The sequence below is a fragment of the Ornithodoros turicata genome, chromosome 1 (genome assembly GCF_037126465.1).
Source record: "Ornithodoros turicata isolate Travis chromosome 1, ASM3712646v1, whole genome shotgun sequence".
Classification (NCBI taxonomy): domain Eukaryota; kingdom Metazoa; phylum Arthropoda; class Arachnida; order Ixodida; family Argasidae; genus Ornithodoros; species Ornithodoros turicata.
Genome location: NC_088201.1, coordinates 78,681,248 through 78,694,951, shown reverse-complemented (window position 1 = coordinate 78,694,951; position 13,704 = coordinate 78,681,248). Strand labels below are relative to the sequence as shown.

The following is a 13,704-nucleotide window of genomic DNA, read 5'->3' as shown; positions in this document are numbered from 1 at the left end:
GACCTCCATTGAGCCCGGCGTTCTTCACTAAGCAGACACACAGACACAGGAAAATGGGAGGCCTTAAACGTGATAGGTGATGTCTTAGTTGTAGCACAAATTCTGAGTAAATGTAGGACGCTTCTCGCCTAAATATTAAAGGATAATTTGCACATGTAACGAACATGACTGGTTGAACTCGTTTATTGGTCTTGTCGTGAACTCCGCCTCACTGGTTCATGAAGAGCACTTGTTTTGTCAGCTTGCTCATGATGTAGGCCTTCTGGGATTTCTCTGTTATCTTGCGAGACAGTTCGTGCAGCCTCAACAGCAGGAGCCGCTTCATGATCACTTTCACCAGTGAGATTATATGTTCGGGCTCAGAGCTGTAGTGGTCCAACAGATGTTCTTGATCTATGTAGTGGACTTTATGGTAGAGTTATGTTATGTTGTTAGCGACAATGTGATTAACCAAAACAGACTTCTGCTCAATTCATTTTGACTTGAAGGAATTTCACTGCACGTATATGAATGTAGAGACTGTGTTTACAGATCTGTGCTTGCACGCTCTCATTTTCACAATGTTTTAAATTCTAATTTCACAGGCTATGGACACTGCAGTCATATGCTCTGGAATGACATGAATGTGGCACCGTGCCTCGCAAACAGGTGAAAGCGCTTCACCTTCAGAAGAACGTACAACTAAGCAGTTTTCAGTATTTGCTTATTCATTGTAATACCTATTCCTTAGGTGTACTTTACTGTGTGCCACAGTAAACACTTAGTAACTGCAACAGCCAGTATCCAGCATTTCTTGTTTGAGCAAAGCAGTAATTCGACTAGTGGACTGCACTTTACAACAGATAATATCCCTGTGCACCATGGTGTGTTTGAGTTGACCATAACTTTCAGCTAATGTTATGTTTGACTGAAACAGCATTCACTGTATAATGCTCAAAATTGAGGTATTGATTTTGAACTTGCACGTTAGTTACACCTCAGTCATAGCTATTGCATATCTCTGACAATAGTACTCTTGTGGAACTGTTACTTACTTGTACTATAATACAAATCTTGATTATTACTGCCTACTCCTGCCAGAGGTGACAATATGTAATTATGTAAGTAAGTAAGAAAACAAATGTAATTATTTTCTTGACAGGCATCGTGCGTGTACACGACCTCATTCTTGCTCCAAGATTGCTTTCGTCTGTCCTGTTGTTTAAAGGCCATACCACTTTTTGCATATGAAATAAATTGTAATGTACCTCATCTTGTTGAAGTGTCATTCCTGCATATTTTATGAACAAGTGTAGAATAAACATCACGGACCACCGACCAGTTGCAAACGCTGCCAATACCCCGAAAGTGTGTATTGAACTCTCTGCATCACAAAACGAAATTAATATACTACCGTGCTGCTGTCCTGTTTCCAGGAGAAAATAGTGGGGATAGCACCTGGCTTCAGCCATTTCTTGCTGTGGCTAAAGTAAAAGTATGAGGGCTCGAAGTGTTTGGAACATATACTTCGAGTTTGAGAAGGGTGAAAAGACTGCTCAGATACGCTTTGAAGCCACTGTCTCGACAGTATGGGGTCATGGTGGGGAAACATGCAATATTGACAGAAGTAAGACCTATGGCACCTCAACAATTCCCATCGCCTATGAATAGAAATAATGATTTGATTATTTCTATGTCTCCAACAAAGGTGTTAGGGAATGTCAGTGAATAATGGCACTCACTTGTGGAAAGATACTCCAGATATGGCAGAATGACTTTTGTGACACCTTGGGAGCGCACATGACATGGGCATGACTTGTGCCCGAAGCACAAACGCAGTTCGGGAAACAAAACTCCAGATACAGTGCAGCAAAATTCGCAAGTCCACCAGCCAACACCAAACACCTAATTACAAATGAAGAAATGCTGACATGACAACAACAGTGGGAATAGTGGGTATTGCCGGTGTACACTAAAGACAAATATTCAGCACGATCCTGTGGCCTGGGAAGCTTCCTTGCACTGGCTTCAACACTGTAATCCACATCTCCAGGAAGCAGGCCATTACATTAAAAAGAAAGAAAGTCAGAGCCCTAAAGAATTCTCGGCGAGCTTGTGCTGTGAGGTACCACCCCTTCCCCGGGGGCGCCGAGCCCGTAAACCATTCCAATTCGCATTATGCAATCTTTCTGCCGTGTTTGCTATTCCCGTGACACTCCCCTTTTCTTATGTTGTTTTTTCAATGTGTATTAATTGTGTATCATTGTGTAAAAAGAAAAGAAAACAAGTCGTCGCACCCGAAAGTTGAACGTAAGAGCATCAGGCATAGAAATCATGAGGAGAAATTATCCTTATGATTTCTATGGTGTCAGGGCCTCATGTCTTTAGCGACGACAGAATGCACCTGAGGCGGTATCTTTCTTTGTGTGCTTACGAGGCTCTTCCGGGAGAGACGAATATTTTTCGGCTGTGGCGGCAGTCCCACAAAGGAGGGACCGCCAGGATTACCATCACCAGGGTCAAACCAGTCTTCCAATCGTTTCATTACCCCGTCGGAGTTTCCCCTAATTCCACATGTTCTAACGTTCTAGTCAATGATTTCTGGTCAGTTGTTTCAGTCGCATTGTTTCTTGTAATGCAGCGAGCGTCAAAGTCGCACTCCGCGTAATTAGCTTTAGCCGATAACCGCGGCCGGCTGTCGGCAACTCCGGAACCGAAACTGCCCTAGCTTCCCCTTGCACTCAAGGCCGCCTTTTCTTTCTAGAACAGGTGATTACAGCACTGGAAGGGCGCAGTATTACTTACTTCATGTTTATTTTATGGTTACTGCACATTTGTTTCCTCGTAAATTGAGTACAGTAACAATATTCACCATTGAAACCAAGCTGCCAAGGAGTGCGCGCAGACAGCACTGGCACATGGCAACACTGGCCGCCACAATATGGCGCATCCCTCGTCTTGACGAAGAGCCAGCGCCACCTTTGCTTCTAGCCTCTCATTATGATTTCTATGCTCTGCTTAGTAGACTAGAGCAGAGCTCTTACCAGGGTTAACTCTGGCTATCTTGCGCCGCACAGTCATGACATCGTTTCCGCGACTCCGGCCTACTCTGGCTATTTTTCGCCCGCTTGGATTAACTCCGAGTTAGCAGATTTGAATAATGTCGAATTCGGGTGGTCATTTCATGGCAACACGGCCTAGCGCTCGTAAATTGCTAGGTTGGCTCCCGAGCTGGATCAAGTGACCGTTGCCACACGAAGATGAGTTCCAGGAATCTGGCGGTTTTAGTCGCTTGGATCATGCTAGGGGCATCGCGATCGCCTGTCGTCTGCTTGGTCGTCTGCTAAACCGGCTAAACCACGTGAACTTCGACGTGCGGGCCAATGAGGACATTCGCCACCGTTGCAGTGCGGATGTGACGACACACGATATAGTTGGGACATCCGCTGCTCTGTCGTTTGGAGACCGGACGAGAAAAGTGCTAGCTAGCAAATTCCCTGCGCTAGGAATGCGCCACGCGAACGTGCTAGATTGTTTCGATTTGACCCAGCGAGCATGACTGCTCGGTATCTGGCAAAAAAAAAAAAAGAACAAAATGTCGCTCCGAAATCATTACTCCGGATTCATCAGTTCCGCAAGCCCAAGTTTCAACAAGTGCGCTTTGGCAAGTGACGGATTTTCGGTTGTCAAATGTTTGTAGAAACCTGATGAAAAGCTTCCTGATTTTTGTTGGGATATTGTATTGTGGCCATAGGCTATCGAATTCACGAAGAAAAATGCATCCTTCACTTTATTTTTTATTAACTTATTTAATTTTTTTTATTACTTAATTACCTCAATGTAATTTTTTTATTTCAATTAGCAAAAGTAGCTTCATTTATGCTTGACATGTGCGCTAATTACCACAACGTGTGGTAAAAACCTAGCAGGACTAAACACCGTTGACCCCATATGCATACGCTGCATACTTTTCAATTAAGTTTTTTTTTTTTTTTACATGGTTACTGGAACACTCTGCTAAAAGTCATATTATACTATAGCCGTGTTCAACTGAAAAAAAGAAAATCTAGTCCGTCAGCTCTCAAAGATTACTGCGCTGCAGATAGGATGGCTGGACACGGAGGCGTCACTCTCCCTCCTCCGCTAGATAATGCAACTCATCACACTCACTCTGCTTCTGTATTGGTTGTATTGACTGGCCCTATGGCACTAAGTGAGCTCTGCGCCATGGCAGCGCCGCAGTCTCTCTCTTTGCGCGCTATTATACGAGTATCTCCTTATCTCCAACGGCGTATGGAGATAACGGACTAGATTTCCTTTCCTCCTTAAGTTGAACACAACACATATAACACACACACACATATGTACACATATACATTACACATACAGGGTGTCCACTGTAACTATAGAAGTAATTTTTAACAACAGAAAAATCACTTTTTGCCAGTTTTAACCAATGGCGATGTACTCTACGTCTAAACGCCCACCTTAAGAGGGCACAGGCAAGCTTCTGTGTCGATGCACTGTCGCATGGGGGACAGATTGGTGCAACAGCTTTTTCCCACCCTCGCGTACACAGAAAATGAAAAAATTACCACCAGAGCACCTTATTTCCAGGCCCTTTCCTAGCGCTATAACTACCTCAATTTTTGTTCTGAAAACGTCAACGTTACGAGTGACCCCAAGGGATCCGATGTTTTCACTGGGTCAGTCTTCTATCGTTGATCATTAAAAAGTTAATTAAGGAAAGTTACTTAATGCATTATTACAGAAGCTTGCCTGAGCCATCTTAAGGTGGGCCTTAAGGCGGAGAGTACATCGCCATTGATTAAAACTGGGAAAAAGTTATTTTTCTATTTTTTTAAATTACTTCTATATTTAGGGTGGACACCCTGATGACATCTCAATCCAACTCTTCATACGAGCAGTTTTCGAACCAAGCAAGTCGCCCTGGCAAGGTGCTGTTAATAATAATACTTACCCTGACAGTCCTGTACGATAGTGAAGGAAGGTTACCATGAACCGTGGCTTCTCTCTCGAAATAACTAAACAGGATTAAAACAATTAAAACAGGACCATGAAGCACGGACGAAGAACACGCGAGACGACACTTGCTCCTCGCGCGTTGTTCCGTGTTTCATGCTCCTGTTTTAATTCAGTCACGTACCAACAGGCCCATTCTGCCATTTTGGTTCTCTCTTGGAAGTGACTCATACTGACAGATAAAACTGCGTCTCCCATGTTTTAGGCACACCGACACAAGACAATGACGCGGGCGGTTGTATACATCAACTCTGACATGTGTGCATCAGGTAAGCGATAGGAACGATCGATGTCAAACCTGAACACAGACATGTATTATGGAGGATAATTTAATTCGGAGGACAATTTAATTAGGAGGACAATTCTTGCTGACATCTTCTCCAGCGCTGATCGACTCATTCGTCAATGTCTCCGCTGTGGTAAGCAACATCACTTGCCCACGATATCGACTCATTGGTTATAGAGAGCCATTATTTGCTGCTGCATTTGCGTTCAGATACTATAGCGGGGTATCAGACGATCTGATTTCATACCATGCTGAAAGGCAAATATATTAAATATTGTATGAATCCTACTGCCCTCTAAGGGCAGGCGAGACCCACTCACCAGGACCACCGCCGGTTTCCCGGCCAAAGAGGTGCCACACAAGAAATACAATGCAAACAACGGTTTATTACATACGAAACAGAATGTCCCGTTCCGCACCGCCTAGCCTGCAAACAGGGAAAAGCCCCTATCTCACACGCAGCATCCCCTTTTAAGCAATTCGAGGTCGCTGGCTTCGCGCACACAAAACAAGTCCAAACAACAAGACACGCCCCCGTACGGCGTCGGTGGCGAACGTACCGATATAGCGATAAGCTATCGCAAGATTTCTCCACAATATATATATATATATATTGTGCGATAGCTACTCATGGAACGATGCGACTGCACCAGAGGACACGTGTTTCGCCGTGTTTGCGGCTCGTCAGCTCTTGGTAGCTGAGCATCGTTCGGAATTGGCAAATCAGGGGTCGCTCAGCGAGCGATATACACCTGAGAGGGTGACTGAGCACTCCTCAATGCCACAGTTCAAGCCAGTGAATTATAATGAGGGGAAAAAGCCTTGTTTCTTTAATGGCTTTTTCCCCTCATTATAATTCACTGGCTTGCACTGTGGCATTGAGGAGTGCTCAGTCACCCTCCCATGTGTATATCGCTCGCTGAGCGACCCCTGGTTTTCCAATTCCGAACGATGCGCAACTATACCCAGAGCTGTGTCCTCACGTGTCCTCTGGTGCTGTCGCATCGTTCCATGAGTATCTGTTTTTCTGCGTGCAGCCATAGAAGCCATCTTATATTGTGGGATATATATATATATATATATATATATATATATATATATATATATTATTGTGGGAAAGACTGGTGCAAGATGGCGGATAAAGAATTAGGTAAAGGAAGCGAATCAAAGGTCGACGAAAGGAAGCAATCGTCTTGATTAATGTACATGACGGGACTGTTGAGAAACTGCAAAACTGGCCCTTGTTGAAAGACATGCGGCAAAGGCAAAACAGCATATGACGCGTGCGCACAACGAGAATAGAGCATCCTCAAGCAGTAATGGCAAATTCTACTCGTCGATCCAAATCGGATTCACGTGCTACAGCAGTTCTTTCGGATCAACTCGCCTCGCGATGGAGCACTCTTTGTCGCCCAGTCCAGGAATGTTGGAGTCGACTCAGAATGCATAAAAGCACTGTCGGAGTCTTTTTGTTTTTCAACTTCGACGCACAATTCCCATCGTACACTCTAAGAAAAAAAATAATTTTCTACCTATTCGGGTAGAACGGCAGCATTTGTACGGGCCGCGTTGCACAGGCGCACGCGTTCTGCTGTCTGGGTATAAGCGGGATCCTGCCTCAGTAGCTCAGTCGGTAACGTGTTGTATTGTTGGCTCCAGATCGCAGGTTCAAACCCTGCCGAGGACAGTAGCAGTGTGGGCCAGTAAACATTACTTCCAGCACCGTATGCTGGAGATTTCCGGACCGTCAAAAGAACGCAAGATAGTTGAAATTATATGCAGTCCTATCCTGCGGCACGTGCAGACAAACCTCACGTGTAACGTAACAGCACGCCGCCTACTAGTGGCTGAAGCTGCAGTCCTGTGGATGGATGGATTCGCGCTTGGATGTCGACAGCCAAATTTCCTCAAACAGTATATATAAATATGTTGTAATAATAGTTGAACTGTTTTGAGTACAACTGCTGTATTACCAGTTCTACTCATGTTTTGTACTCAACGTTTCAACCCTGCTACGCAACGTTTGTACCCTTGCGGTTCTACTCATTTGAGTACAGTTCTGGTTGCAACGCAGTTCTACCCACTCGAGTGTAGCTCCGTCCGCGCTCACGGCCAGACCGTGGTCGTTTTCCGAAATTGGATTTGTATTGTGTCCTTCTGTGCCAGATTGTAATGTCCCGTTAAGGGTACGGGTGTTCAATTGATATCGACCAGAGAAATTCACCATTGTGAACAGTAGTACGTGACGCACTTGTTCGAACTGAAGGTTGTTGAGCTTACAATATGCCGTTGCATTACCGTTGCTGTACAGTGTTTTCGGGGTCCCTTGGACCTGAACCGGAACGGAACCTCTGTATAGCTGACATCTCCGTTTGACACTTTTCCCAACACCATTTTCAAAATGAGGACGACGAAACGTTTAGAATGGGACGGTATGAACGTGGTGAGCCCGCATCACACTATTGCGTTCCAGTGCGTTGACATGTGTTGGTCTGTTCATATATATGGGCAAGCAACCGCAATCCCCGACCAATGAGCGTATTCCGTCACATCACGAGGAAGAAGAGGAAGTAGCAGCAAAAATTCAGGGCAGCAAACATCCTTCTTTTTCTTCTACCGCGGCCTATGATTGAATCTTATTGCGTTCCGTTGCGCAAGGTAACGAAAAGGTGGTTAACACGGCAACCCGCACGCGCAAGTGCGCACCCCGAACGCAATTCGCTCCGAGATCGAACGGTGTCGGCGCGCTGCGGAGAACAGAGAACTACCACAGTGTGGACGGGTCGTCTGGTTTTACACGTTTATTCCGCGTTCAGGGCAGTAGGTGGACTCATTATAATTCACTGGCTTGCACTGTGGCATTGAGGAGTGCTCAGTCACCCTCCCAGGTGTATATCGCTCGCTGAGTGACCCCTGGTTTGCCAATTCCGAACGATACGCAACTACCCAGAGCTGACGAGCCGCAAAGACGGCCAAACACGTGTCCTCGAAAATTGGACGGACGTGTCGAAAATTGGACGGACAATCGGAAAAAAAACGGACAAGTGATCTTCCGGTGAATTGCACGCAAAAATTACGGAAAAGAACCATCAACTCCGAACATCGGCCCATGTGTTATCCACACTAGACTGGTGACAGTGTGGCCTCCTATAGGCCGATCTCGCAGCGAATAGTGTAAACAGGGCTTCTGTATTTTAATCAACAAATTAAAAGGGTGCAAGTGTGTCGGTCTTATAATCTTCTATCTCGGTTCCTGAAGCTAACTAGATGTTATCATTTTGGATGGTTATCTAACGATTGTGCTTCGCACTATACATTAGCGTACCTCTAATTTTACACGCACGGTTATAGGTGCCACATTTTACGAGCCCAAAGGAATCTTTCTACAACGTCTGGAAGAAGGATTCCTCCACTATCATTCAGAATGGGAAACCAGAGTACGTATTGTGAGAAGTCCGGGTCAATGTGATTAGTATAATTTCGCATGCTCACGTTAACAGCACGCCATTGCAATCTAGTATTTGTAAAACTGTTGCGTCCTTGCTCAAATGGAACACATCTCAACGGTACCTGGACTGTGTATGCGGCAGTAGTAGTGACAAACAAGGGGGTGCTCGAAAGTCCTGTGCCCGACAAGGAACAACGCGCCCTCGAGTCATAAGCCTGTATAACGATTCGACGTATTCGAAATTCAACGAAGATGGCTAATCGTTTCTCAAGCTTCTTTAACCTTTTAAAACCGAAACCACACGTTTCCTCTCCAGAATACGCTCCGGCTGCTCATATCACCTCCGAGCCCTCCGAGACTTTCAAACTTTTTTTCGGTTTCGGAAACAAAAAGTGACCGATTGGGCAAGATCCGGCGAGTGCAGTTCAATAGATTCAAGTCACAAGTCCTTCAGAACCTGCATTGTCTTGCATGCTTAGTGAGCCGATTGTTCTGCAAAAGGAGAACACTTTTTCATTGCTTCCCGTGCCGTTCGAACCCTCCTTTAGCCGGCAGAGCAATCTGCAGGTTTCACACTTCTCGAGATAGTCAGTCGTCAAAGCGCCTTCCTTGTTCCAGAAAGCCGTGGCCATATGACCTCTCCCACTGATCGTTGACTCTTGAATTTCTTCGGCCTCGGAGGAGGCATTCAGACATTTCGGCACCCACTTCGATGACAGCTTCCGCATGCAGAACTCTTCATGAATTACAAAATCAATGCGTAAGGTCTCGTAACTGTTTCAGCCGAGATTCGTCGATCTGCCAAATTTCGGTTGTTGACACCGTTGCAAGCCTCCCAGATCTTCCGGCGTCTTCGGTGTCGAAGTCTCTGCACTGAAAGTTGGCACACCACTTCTTCGCGGTTGCGTATGACGAGCATGCGTCACCTAATGTTTGCATCATGCACCCACAGATTTCCCTTTGAGTTTTTTTCTACATGAACAGGAATTCGCTTTGAATGCTTTTGGAATGCTTCGGAAATTTTACGCTTGTGGTAGACATGATTACACTCAGTCACACCCATTGGAGGCCAGTCTAGTTTCCCATTGGCCCAATGTGCCCCAGCAAAGATTTTCACATTAAAGTCCCGTTGAAATTCTCATTGTTGATGCACCCTTTAAATATGCGGTAACATTCGATTCTGCTGCATCAAATGAGCAGAAAGCATGTTTGTGCTGTAAAAAGGAGATACGCTAGATGCCGTTCCTGCGGGAACATTTATTCTTACACATATAACAACACAATAGATATGAAAATATTACAAGTGGCAGATCAAAGTGGCTTTGTATCAGTGTGTATATTTACCAATCAGTTGAAAATCGCTGGCAAGACATAGTAAACAACAAGAGTAGAAACTTGATTCAGCACTTACATGTCTTGAAAGCCTACTGTCCATCATCAACACACACAACATAAATGCATTTTGAGTAAATTCATAGGGATGTATCCCCAATGTCCGAACAGCGCCGACGAAAACAATTCTTGAAGCAGTGAATGCCACGGCGTTCTTCTGTGTTTCGTAGGTGATGCGCGATGCCCAGTCCACTTGCCTTTCTTGCGTGAATATTAACGCTATCCAACTTCGGTACAATTCCGTTGTGACCACCTGCTGACAAATGCCGACGCCCTTATGCCAGCCGCGTCGTACGACCATAACCTTCACGAAATACCATTTAAAAAGATCATGCAAACGATACTCAGAAGCATGTCAGCGTAGGTGAGCGTCAAAATATATTACATACCGTTGCACACAGCGCGGGTGGCAACTGGCAACACACTGACTGCACGATTCATCCATCAACAGCCGTAATGCCTACGAGCAGGGCAACATGGAAAACGGCTTTGAAAAAACGGGAATGCTTGACAAATCGACTACATACCTAGGAAACAAATAAAATCCTGAAAATGAAGCCTGAATGACGCCAACTGCTTGTGAGCGACGGCGCACATCCCACCACTCCAACATTTCGTGAGAGACTGGTTAATCCGTTGTTGACTCCCGCTTCCACATACATGCACTGAATCTTGGTACGGAATGCAGAAACACTATCTTACAGTAAGATGTGTACTACCAAGTTACCACGGCACATGAACCTTTGACGATATGTTCACAAACAAATTTTGAGTAAATTCATAGGGATACATCCCTATGAATTTACTCAAAATGAAATAACGTGAACTATTTTGAACTCGGACGAGCCACTATGTGGTGTGGCACGGAAATATATTACAACGCGTCCTCTTGGCGACATCGCGGCCGCCGGTCTGCTCGCCTCCTCAATTGATTTGTTCGGAATACATTTTCATTTAAATTTCACTCGCAATATTTTCGATACGATGCGTATTCTGGAATTTCATTTGTTTGAATTAGACACATTCTCGAATTAGTTCATTTTCTACACAAACATACGCCGTTCTTCCTAATCATATTATGACTTAATTTGAGAGTGGTGATGTACCGTTGGTCACCATTGCGCTCATTCCTTCAGCAACTGGCTTCTCACTTATTGTATTGGCGACCATGCAACATGTTGGATCCCATTAAATCAATTGGAAAGCAGTTTCTCATTGATACACATTATGCCAGTTCCTTATTCCTTCTATTGGTGCAGACTGGAATACACAACATGTCGGATCTCATTAAATCAACTGAAATTCAGCGTTTCTCATTGACACCCATTAAACCAATTCGTTGAATTGGTTCCTTACTCCGTTGATGCGGTCTTCCCCACACAGCACGGCGAAGCCCGGTTTCCCGAAGGCAGCTTCTGTGCTTAACTTCCAATTCAGTCAATGAGAAATAGTGGGGTTTCACACGTTGAATGAATTCGCAGTCTGATTTCTCATTGAATCTCATTAAAATTGCGGGAAGTAGTCAATGAGATCGTGCCTACGATTTCCAGCAGGGACGCGCACGACTACTACGGGGGCGTGGACAGCCTTCCGACTTTGTGGTTGCTTGTGTAGAAAGACATAACAATCATGAGTGATTGTATTGATGTGTTTGTGCCCTCTTCTTGGGCCAAATCATCTCATTTTGGCGCGTGGAACGAACCATTTCAGCAGAAGATACATTCTAGTCCCACGTGGCAGCTCTGCTACTTTCTTCAGCACTTTCTCGGCCCGTATCTGCGACGCCAACCCGGTAGCAGTTGAGAATGGTTCACTCCAGCACACCTGGGTTCCGATCATCAGCTTATCGTATGCCGTAATAAGCGATAATTGCGTCCCTTCTTCTGGCCTCGTTATAAGCTGTCATGCGAAGACCATTTATATTCACGTGCCGTTGCACGACGTTTGGAGCGCTACATATGAAAAAATAACGGTAATAAACGTTGAGTTCGGTTCTGTTCAACACCGGACTCCTGCGTGTGACTCCAGCACCAGAAAATGTGTTAGTGCAGCTTACCTTAAACTCTAGACGTTATTGTATCGTATATCTAAACTAGAAACGCCATCGCTCCTAATTTGTGGAAAACAGGCGTTTGCAATCCTGGGAAAGACCGATGTCATTCGAGATTGTGGTTGACTTGAAGCGTGTGATCCGTGAGTGCTTCGTCGGAGTGATGGTTCCTGCTCCTGTCTTGGAGAAGGAAGCTGCGTTGTGCCATCTCTCTTTTCAGGCGCAATCATTCAGTTATTGCTTCTCTGTCTACTTCTAGCCCACCGTCATGACGTCGTTTTCTCCTGGTTTCTTGAAAACCGGGTCGATCCACCTTTTTGGACAGTTTGAATTTCGTATAATATGTCAAGAACGGGCGGGGTGTGTGTAGGGTCAGTGTAGGGCTGGGAATTTTAGGCATTTGCCTATAAATGTCTGTAAACGCCTAAATGCGACATTGTCGGGGTTGCCTACCTTTTTCATCGACCCTATGGAATTGTAGCCTTTTTAAACATTTTTAGATGCCATAGCAGCCTTTATTAGTGGTGCGAGTGTGTCTTTCAGGCTCACGCTGAGTGCTGCATTTTGCTTTTCGTTTCGGCGAGTTTGCGCCTGTTGTTCCTTTTTTTGCGTTTGGTTTCCTTCAGTACCTTGGTTTGCTAGAAGTCCATGTGTATTTGATCAGAAGATTTGGCCTTTCATGATCATCGATGGCAGAGAACTAAATGTGTTATTCGATATATCGCTGTTCTAGGCCGCCTCAGCATTTGTGCACCAGAAGTCAAAGCTTGTACGGTACCGTAGCCACTTATACGAGCAAGTTTTCCTGGATGTATCATTCTGAAACACCAACAAAGTCAAAGAGCGTACCACATTACCGTGCCTATTTTTGCATTTTATTGCATATTTGGTGTTTCAGAGGGCCTTAATGCCTGCCTGTTTCCATCATTTTTAGTGCCTAAATTTTTTTGCCCTGTGGCGAAGTTGTGTTGTTCATGGGTGCACAGCACCTTCGTATATGTACAATGGCATCTTCCCCTTGTTTCCTGTCATGCTTATATGTAGACTACGTACTCAGCGTGGACTACCTAGTCAAGCACATGGCGTTTAATGCCTGATGTCTACTGAGCCATCTTAACGGAGCTTCCCCTCGTTTCTGTGAGACGTGTGTGTGTTGTAACTTGGATAGTTCACGGAGAGACTAATGCGTGCATAAACCAAGGCGCAGTGGATTCTTCGTGGACTGCACGTGTTCCTGTGGCCCTCATTGGCGCTCTTAGCGTAATCTCTTCTCTCGCAGATTGCCATCACTGAGGAATACAGGCGGTTCCGTGCCTTTCGTCCAATACACAGGGTTACCATCACTGGACGTAAGCTTTGGGGTGAGTTCCATCTTTCCAGGGTGGCTGCTACGCTTATCGACATTTTCTCTACACACAGCTTCAGTTCGTTTTTGTTCTTTTTTTTACGTATTGAATGACCCATTCACACTAATGATTTCTAGATGTTGGACAACAGCAGGCAACA

At 45.1% G+C, this 13,704-nt stretch overlaps 1 protein-coding gene across 1 annotated transcript in view; it reads left to right on the top strand.

Annotated features, from left to right (window-relative positions):
- LOC135377495 (N-acetylated-alpha-linked acidic dipeptidase 2-like) overlaps nt 1–13,704 on the top strand; it is a 134,087-nt gene that overhangs the window by 112,286 nt on the left and 8,097 nt on the right. Inside the window, exons 16-19 of the mRNA XM_064609941.1 lie at nt 5,228–5,291; nt 5,377–5,441; nt 8,660–8,745; nt 13,478–13,559. Coding sequence (XP_064466011.1) covers nt 5,228–5,291; nt 5,377–5,441; nt 8,660–8,745; nt 13,478–13,559 — 297 coding nt within the window. The remainder of the gene's footprint in view (nt 1–5,227; nt 5,292–5,376; nt 5,442–8,659; nt 8,746–13,477; nt 13,560–13,704) is intronic.